This window comes from Limulus polyphemus, unplaced genomic scaffold, assembly GCF_000517525.1.
Source record: "Limulus polyphemus unplaced genomic scaffold, Limulus_polyphemus-2.1.2 Scaffold223, whole genome shotgun sequence".
Taxonomy (NCBI): Eukaryota; Metazoa; Arthropoda; class Merostomata; order Xiphosura; family Limulidae; genus Limulus; species Limulus polyphemus.
Genome location: NW_013665833.1, coordinates 709,942 through 719,711, shown reverse-complemented (window position 1 = coordinate 719,711; position 9,770 = coordinate 709,942). Strand labels below are relative to the sequence as shown.

Sequence of the window (9,770 nt, the reverse complement as noted above, 5' to 3'; positions counted from 1 at the left end):
AATATAAGTTGAGTGTATCGGTAAAATTGTATTCGGAAAGAATAAACCAGTTTTATTAAGTAAAGAATTTGTGTCGCAAGTTTCGTCGGAACGAAGTTACGGAAAGTTAATTAACAAACGGAGACGTAACAGAGACATATAATCGAGTCAAGTGAGCGGTAGTGACCGTAATTAAAGTGTGTGAATCGTTGTAAATTATAGCGTGTGTTTAACTTAAATTGACTGTGGAAATTCTGTGTATTGCAAAGTTGTATTGAGAAAGAATAAACTAGTTTTGTTTAAGAAAGGACTTGTATCGCTGAAGTTCCTCGGGAAGAATTTATACCAGAAATTAACAAACGACCAGAGACGTAACAAAACTTATAGCGAATATTTTCAGGCTATAATAAAAGAAGTTACTTTAGTTATCACTTATATACTTTCGAGATTTGATTCTTTTTCATTAGATAATGTGTCAGTCGTAAAGAAATTATATTTATTATTAAACATTTCCCTAATAAATGTTAATCACTTTTAATATTAAGGTGAAATGAAGTGCAGAGTCAGTCACCTTATTAGCGCGCTGTGGTAACGTCGAGTACGCAAAAAAAAAACCTGAAAAGTGTTGAACGACTGACAGCTGGTAGGTCTTATGCATTGTGTTAAATTATAATTTACAAACACGTACATATTAATTTGAAATAATGCTTTTATATAAAATATCCTATTGTTCGATACACTGTTCACTAGGCAATCAGTTGTTCGATGCCTTTACCATTTGGCCCATCCAATATTAGTAGTCGTACTAGTACTCGGTGGTAGAGCTACCGGCATTACAAATGAGCGCCATTACAGCTGCAGATTAATCAATGTGAATGTGATATAATGGCAGCAAAAATGAACTTATGCTCGCACACTGGCAAAAATAATGCAAAGGCAGTTATTTATATTAAAGATATTATTAATAGAATAAATACAATTTCTATATAATTTGAATTGTTTGCTTTTAATTGTTGTCATAGTACATTTTTTTATCATGCACCTTACTTCAAAATTCAATACTTCTAAGTTACGTAGATTGTTTCAGGCTGGCCAAGGCCTAAATTAGGTACTACACTAGTAATATTAGTATTAAATTCAGTAGTAGCACTATTAAGTACACTTAATATTTTAAATGGTAATAGTTCAGATTTGAACTTGTGATTAGTTTTTTTTTTCAATGCATGTATTGAATGTTTGTCATATTAAAAGTTAGTACCAATAATATTATGCTTATTGGTTAGCATTACACTTAGACTATTTCTAAACTATGTGAGTGTATCAGTGATTTTATTTTTGATTTATTAAGATTTATAGGCAAACGTTACACAGTATTGGACTACAACTAATACTACTGTTTGATTTTCTGTGCTATAACAGTCATGACATATGGGTACATTTTTTAACAATGTTTCAGTGAATACTCTTTCAGCTGCCACCCCTTCCTCAGTGGTTCAATGTTAAGTCTGAAGGCTTGTAATGCTGAAAACTGGGTTTTGATACCCATGGTGGGCACAGCACAGATAGTTTGATAAGTAGCTTTGCACTTAACAAATAAATACTTTTGATGTGGCAAATAGTGCATGTTTAAGTTATTAAATGTCAGGTTTTTATATATTACTAAATGTACTTTTATGTAGTGGCTTTTAAAACTAAGAATAGACTTTATAGCAGGACAGTTGTGCAAAATAATTAACATTTATTTCAACCAACTAAAAGATTAATAGAAAGAGGTGCAGCATGGTATTCTGTAACAACCTAGAAATTGTTTTGTAAAAAAAGATGACACTTTCATATTATATCATGTTAAGAATTAGGCTAATTCATATTTAATGTATCTAATCAAACAAGATTGCATTGTTAGGTTTTTTCCAGTGAATTTGAGAGTAATTTCAAACTCATTTGTAGGCAATACAGTTCATTAAAATGCTTCAGATTCTGCTGTTAAGTTTTTCATAAGCAAACATACATGTCTTTATTATAACTGGAAGTTTTTTACCAGATTCATTTAAACATAGTGTTTTTAAAGTTTTAACAGCTCGAAATTATAAAGTTTTTAGTATCTTAACTGACTTTAAATGTGAGTTATCAAACATTATTTGGGTTCTTGAAAATAGTGGTTTTTCCTATTATAGGTATTAACTAAAATGTCAAAAAAATACAAAGTAAACTAAATAATGTTAATAACATTTTGCCTATTCAGACAATCCATAAATGTTTTATAACTCTAACAATCCCTTATGTAGATAATAAATCCTTGTTTTTAAGGCATAAAGTTGTGAAATTATTTAATGTGGCTTATCCTCAAATTCATATTAAATATATCTATGGGAACTCCTTTTGACTAAGAAACTTCTATCTTTTCAAGAATAAAGCCAATAAAATGCAGCAATCTCTTGTTGTTTATGAATACAGATGTTTGTTTTTTCTGCTTGAAAGGGAACATTGGGTCCACTACTAGATGTCTTTGGCAAAGGACTGTAGAACACTATACTTCTTCCATCAATAACAACTTGCATCTTTTACAGCATCCTATGGAGTGTGACTGTTATATCATATTTGAACACTTTGACATTCTATTTAAGCAACATATGAAAGAACATTAAAGTTCAAAGAGGCTCTGGCCAATCAAACCTTTCAATCAGAAATAAACATCATGGAAAAACTCTTTTAACATGTTAAAAAGAATAAAATTATATTAAGAATGGAGCTTGAATTTATAATTTTATTTTGAATCCAGTTTTTTTCTACTTGAACATTCTAGTACTTTACTTCCTATGATGAAGTTACTCCCCGAGTTGGCATGATTGTATTATTTTACAACCTTTATTCCATCTCATTCCTGACACCAGAAAAGTTTTAATCAAGTTTTATTATGGGAATTAAAACTAAAAATTTGAGTGCAAGTTCATGAAAAAGTGTCACTGTGAGTCACTTTATATGATGTTTACCAGAAGTTTTTGCCATATTGTCAGTTGAAATCATATGAAAAGAATGAGAAATAACAATCTCATCATATTGCTATTCCTTAAAACAATGCATCATCTATTCTAATTAACTGCAATAAAAATTATCAAGATGTAACCTAGAATTTGATGTTGAATTAAAATACACCTGGCTATTGATTCATTTCATTGAATTGTTTGAAATGAGAATTTTTTAGTAATTGCAATAAAAATTATGAAATGCAACTAAAATTTGATGTTACTTAAAAAAAAAAACTGACATCTGATTCATCTCATTAAATTGTTTGACATGAGCTCCTCCTCATCAAAGAGGTGTGGTAAATAAAGACTGCATTTTCTTGTAACTGTAATACTATTACAGACTTCTGTTTTAGATAATATAAGTACATTGTTACTAAAATGATCATCATATATATTTTTACTAACTTGGTTTATTAAAATGTTATTTTGTTTTTCACCTAGTGTTGCTGTGATAACCCAAACAATGAGGCCATCACTGACTGTTATACTGAGTGTTGTTTTTGTGAGCTATATTTTTCATTCTATCTGGACGATCTACCAACTTTACAATCCTAAACCTTGCCCTCCTAAAGAAAAATGTCTCAAACCATCTTGGAAAGAAACATCTAGGTTCCAGGTATTTCTATGATTGTTAAGAATTATGTTTGTCTTTCTTTGTTTATGTAGAAAATATTTTTTTATAATTTAGCTAATATAGACAAATAAAGCATTTGTATAAAATATTAATTACATTTTTATAAAGCTTTTCCTGGGCCTGTTTTCTCAGTTGTTGTGAGGGAGTTCTTAAGAAAGATATTTGTTTTACTATATTTTTCATTGATGGTTACAGATTAAACTGAGGAACTTGTTCAAAGTTGCATGGCCTACTATACTGAATGTTTTGCTTGTTGCAGTTAGTTTTAATCGAGGCCAGTAGGTGTGGGACTTCCCACGTAGGTATTACTGTAATGCAAACAAATGGAATTGAAAATGGATAAGCACTGCCTGGCTGCAATGTTTATATTTTTTTGCTGTAATTTAAAGAATTATATTTAGTATTATGTGAAATGAATTAATTGAAAACTTGGCTACAAAAATTGTCTTCTACATTGTTTTTTAATGTTCATGTGTATATCAGTTTAGGGTTTCATTGTTTTTTAATGTTCATGTGTATATCAGTTTAGGGTTTCATTGTTTTTTAATGTTCATGTGTATATCAGTTTAGGGTTTCATTGTTTTTTGCTGTTGTTTTTTAAGTTAAATTTCTTAAAATGATAAATGGTTTTTATATTCTTAACAACTATTTATCATTTTAGGTTGAGTTTACATTCCTATTGTTAAAAATGTTCTCTCATGTATTCGGAACTTCTAGTAAAGAAGAGGTTAAATTTTGTGCAGCTCTTTATTAAGTTGTACGAATAACATTTAACTTTCAAACTCAAGATGTGGGTTTGTTTCTTACTATAATACTCTGTAGGAGTAATAAATTTCTTGACCAATTATACAGTAAGTCATACTGATGTTATTAAATAGATTTATGAACAAAGGATTATTAAATGTTATTTCAAAGTTTCTATGTTTGCAATTGTAAAAGAATGTATGATGTTGTTTATATTACATTTGCAGTGCTTTTGAAACTGTGTTATCAAATATCAGGTGTTAACCGATACCCTTGATTACTTAAATTTGCCAATGTCTATATGAATTTTATGTTCATTATTATTTTCTTGTCACAGGTTTATCTGTGTACTTCTCTAAAACTTGAGGTGAAGAGGGAGTCAGAGTTAACTGTTGTTTGGTCTGATAATGACTTTGATATTAGTGTTTCAAAAGATATGTAAGTACATTATCTCTGCTGAACAACATAATTATTTTGAGCTTTTTATCAGGTTTATTTTAATACAGTCTTTACTGCAAATTCCTAAATTTACTGATTTAATTATTAATTAAAATAATATAAAAAATAATTAATTTGTTGTGAAAATTGCAGAATATTTATGAAAAATGCTAAAAATCTAGAATTTTAAAATTGTTTTACCATATAGTTTTACTAAACATTATGCTAATAGTTGTTTAATGACTTTTTAACATGTTTTAGTGTTTAAAAAAAAATCTTTAAAACTTGTATTTCATTTATTTTAGTCCTTTGAATATATCACTGCCTCGCAGCACCATAAGAAATGGATCTCTCAGCATACATGCTTTTATAACTCCTAAGCAAAACAGAAAAAGATCTCTCTCAGAACTTGTAGGTGATAGCAGGACTTCTCATGGTGGTGGTCTGTTGACAAAATATGTTGTTCCTACAAGTCAAGCATTTAACCTTCTGAAAAATGACCAGAACAAGGAGGTAATTTTAAGCCATAGTTTTCAAGTGACAGCTTTTGAAACTTAGGTAATGCAGATATATTTAAATACACACTTCAGGATATCAGGTTTATTTCTTCAGATATTTGTTGATATTTTTTTCTAAATTTATAATTAACTAGTATTCTCAGTGGTTGGTGCTGGTTAGGTAAGATTTAAGAGCTTATGTTATATTTTTGTATACCCCTTTTTGTAAAAAAATTTTTACATTTCCAATTTTTTTTATAATTATTTAATTTAGAGGTACAACTTTATTTATTTACCTCCTACCCCCGTAAATTCTTAAATGTACAGAATTACATTTGAAATCTCACTCTCTCACATTTGTAAATGAGCAAAATTTGTAAGAAGCATTTTACAGCTATTTTCTCGGATATATAAAACAAAGAAATATACAAAGTGTTGGTTTTCTATGAACAATTAAACAGTTGTTGAAAACAAATTGATACTGTTTGTGGCATGTCACCCATGTTTTATTTTATTGATCTGTTTATAGGATCCAAAAAAACAGCAGGTAGAAGATGAAAGACCATTTACCCACTGGAAACCTAACTTTGCTTTTCACGTAATGTTTGAACCTTTACCATTGTACAAAAATAACATCCCTGGAGAAATCTTCCATCTCCTAGTGTAAGTTTTTGAAATTTGTTTTGATTCAACTTGATTTCTACTCAATGCTATTAAAAAAAGTCCTGAAAAATTGTGATGTTTTTAAACCCTCTTAACCACAGAGCACCTCTTACTTGTCACAAGTGCATATCAGATTTTAAAATGTAAGTAAAATTAATAATCCTAACTGTTATTTCAACAATTTTTACTTCAATAATATTTTAGAATTTATATTTTGTCTTTGTGTAAAATTTATTTAGTGTAATGCACTAAGAAAAATGATAGAAATGTTCCAAGTATTATTTCTGCCCAGCATCAAGGAGTCTTGCCTATAAACATGAATTGTTGATTTTTTTTTTTTAAATTATGCCCCTCCCAAAATATATGTTTATATATTCGCTAAGGAATTATCATCCCTTCTAAATATAATGATTCATGGTGTGTATTTCATGGGACTTTTTTTCTCTATTAATGGTTTCATTGGTACAGGCCTGTGTTGAAACTCTTATAATGTCACAGCTTGTAGTCTTAACAACTACTGTTGAAGTTCAGCTTTGGAAATAGCTTGAGCCAACAACTAAATACTATTATATGAAGCAGATTAGAAACTGTGTACATCAGTGTAGAATAAATAATTTGGTATGAACAGCAGTTTGTGGTTTTTTGAAATATTGACTACATGGAGCTCCTGTCAGGATAAACAAAGGAATCTAATGGGAAACTTAGGAACAAACTGTAGGTCTAGGAATTTTTAATAATTTTTTTTTGTAAATTCTTTTTATTCTTGAAAATGTTTTATTGTAAATTATATATATTTTAAAGTAACAGAAATGTTATTGAATGTCATCGAGTAAGCTTAGATAGGTAACCGTAAAATACTTCAGTGACCTAAATCCTTATTTATGGAATATTATTGTAAAGTTAACTGTATTAAATAAAATACTTAAAATACACTTACTGTTTATTAAAAAGAAATTATATTTATTTGATATAAATTGATCTTGACCAAAAATATTGTTAGCAAAATCATAATGCCTAGTTTTACAAAGATTACAGTGATGCCATTTTGAAAGGTGAGGTTGTATGTAACCAATAAATCTTTGACAGTTTTTGCCATGTTTTTTACAATTTATAACCAGAAATGATAACTACTGCAGTTGATTAAGTATCAAAAGAATATAGTAATGAATATGAGTCAAAATGAAACTAATAAATTGGAACATTGTAATGAGCAATAAAAAATATTGAAATTCCAAGATGAAAGGAAGTATTTTTAACATTTTTTCAACAAAATATTAGGAATTTCATAACATAAAAAATATTATAGAAATATTAAAACCACTTTCATTTAAGTAGAAACTAGATACTCTTTGGTCTGGAAAGGGTTAAGTGAAGTAAACATTATTTGTTTTGTACTTACCAAAATAGTTTTAAAATTGAATTGGTTTTAAGAAATTTTCTTTAACCAAATTTGCATCAACTGAAATGAAGAGTTAGGTAAGTACACAAGTATTTTTGAAATGGCATTTATGAGACATGCTATTTAAAATATTTGGTTGAGGACAACTTCATGCAATTAAATTATGAAACGGTACCACCTCCTCTCACCCAAAGCTTTCTCAACCTTGATTTGCCTTCTAAGCATTGTTAAAAATGTTTTGCTTGCAGCACATCAGTCTATTTTACCACTTTATTTTCAGAATGTGTATATCATGTGACTACCCTCCACCAATTACACTGCACCACCTGTACTAGCACAGGTATCTCCCTCTACACAATCCTCACATTCTTGATTGGCATTGTAGTGTATAGATGTGTGTTTTAACTCGTTCTCCATGTGACTACAAAATTTTGATTGTGCTTGATCACACATTTATATTGATTTTAACTTCAAGTTTCGACTTCTTGCGTTTGATTTCCATTGTTTCTACTCGTTTGTTTTAGAAGTATTTTATGTTTTGTGAATTATAATTTGTTCATATTAATTCCAGATTTAATATGGTGGATGATGAAATTCCTGCGATAGTAGACAAAGGTTGTGACAGGAGTCCCAGATATCGGGGTCAAATATGTCTGCTGTGGAAGCACAGGCTTTAGTTTGCTGGGAGTTCGTGTCTTACGTTCAGCCAACAATTTCTTCCTTTCACGTTATGATTTTTGGGAGGAAGGATATAGCTACTGAATGGATATTTCTTTCTATGGCACTTTCCACTTGGTACTGTATCTCCACGTAATCTTCTGTGTTAGGTATTGTTCTTTTTCCCAGGAGATCTGTGGTAAGTTTTTCAGTGTGTATTCCTCACTCCCAGTAGGTATACCCATGTTTAACGAGTTTACGTGGATGGACCTAATTTCTGCACTCGATAATTTAGGTCATTCGAGTCTTCTCTGCTTAGTATTTGGTAAGTTAGATTTTTATAATCCTTTTACCAACTAAATTAGTTTAAACTTGCATTTAGTGTTTAGTTATTACTTGTTTTTTTTTATTTTTGGTACACGTATGGATTACTGTTTGGATATTTGTAACTTTGGCTCATTTTGTGGGTGTGTTGGTTCATTCTTTTCACCGTTTATGTTATTTAGTTTGTAAGTTCCTTTTTCTTTACTACTAGTCACATCTAATTGTGGATTAGATTTGTCAAAATTTGTTATTGTTCACTGGGTATCTTTTTTATTCTCATGTTCTTCAGGGTAGGTTTGACTTTCATATTCTTGGTTTTATAGATTCTTTGGGTGGAATTACATATTCAGTATTTATGGGTCTTTTTATCTTCTAAGTTTCTTTAGTGGTTTTGTACTTTAGGTGTTGCTTATTGTTGATAGTTTTAGGTCAAATTTCATAGTTTTGCAGGTTTGTTATTTTATATACTTTGTAGACTCTACAAATTTGTAAGTTTTGTTAGTAATGAGTACCTTCTCTAAATATGTTTAGCTTGTGTCTTTCTGGCTGCACTTCATGAAAATTCTGTGGGTTCTATCTGAAGGTTTCTGCCTTCAATTCTGCTCCCCTCTCTTTCCACTTCCCAGATCTCCTTCCCTCTTCCTCAGGATCGTACCTCCACCAGCTGTCTTGCTGAGTCTGTTCGAGACTTGCTAAACAAAGATGCTATCGAACAGGTGGTGCCCAATCAACAGGAATTTTATTCCCATCTATATGTTGTCCCCTAAAACACGGGAGATTGGAGATCCAACATAGATTTGTCATGGAGACACCTTGCTTCACATGGAGTCCTACCTATCACTTTGGTGTATTTTTTTCCCTGGGACTTAAGACGACCAAATTTGATGTGATGGATGCCTATCTTCATATTCCAATTGCCTCAGTGTCACATTGTTTTCTTTGGTTGTACCACGAAAGTTCTGTCTTCCAGTTCTTGGTGCTGCCATTTGGTCTTTCTTCAGCTCTTTATGTGTTTTGTCGAGCGGTATATTTTTTTAAACACATTTTCACTCGCTGGGTCTTCAATATCACCATTCAATGGACGACTGGCTCCTGCTTGCCTCTACCCATGCCCTGTCAGTCAAGCATACCTGCTTACTTCTTCGAGATGCTGCTTAGGTGGGGTTTCTAATCAAGTTGGAGAAGTTCTTTACTACCCCCATGCAATTTCTTATTCATTTGAGGGTTCTCTTCAATTCACATCTCAACTTGATAACGAAGAACCCACTTTTAAGAAAATAAAAATATAACTGTATGATGTTTTGACAAGACTTGTCTATACTCTACGTACGTAACGTAGTAGGAGTAGTACGAAGTAACGTTACGTTACGTTAAACTAAACTAACTAACTAACTAACGTTAACTTAAAA

The 9,770-nt window shown here is 30.5% G+C and overlaps 1 protein-coding gene across 2 annotated transcripts in view; it reads left to right on the top strand.

Annotated features, from left to right (window-relative positions):
- The first annotated feature begins 539 nt into the window (after positions 1-539).
- LOC106478549 (cleft lip and palate transmembrane protein 1-like protein) overlaps positions 540-9,770 on the top strand; it is a 28,707-nt gene continuing 19,476 nt past the window's right edge. Inside the window, exons 1-5 of one of the 2 annotated variants that reach the window (XM_022382158.1) lie at positions 540-622; positions 3,447-3,621; positions 4,721-4,821; positions 5,127-5,334; positions 5,848-5,981. In XM_022382158.1, the coding sequence (XP_022237866.1) occupies positions 3,469-3,621; positions 4,721-4,821; positions 5,127-5,334; positions 5,848-5,981 (596 nt within the window). In that variant the 5' untranslated portion in view covers positions 540-622; positions 3,447-3,468. Of the gene's footprint in view, positions 623-1,000; positions 1,088-3,446; positions 3,622-4,720; positions 4,822-5,126; positions 5,335-5,847; positions 5,982-9,770 lie in introns of those variants that run through there. The other variant, XM_022382159.1, reaches the window with a different exon arrangement.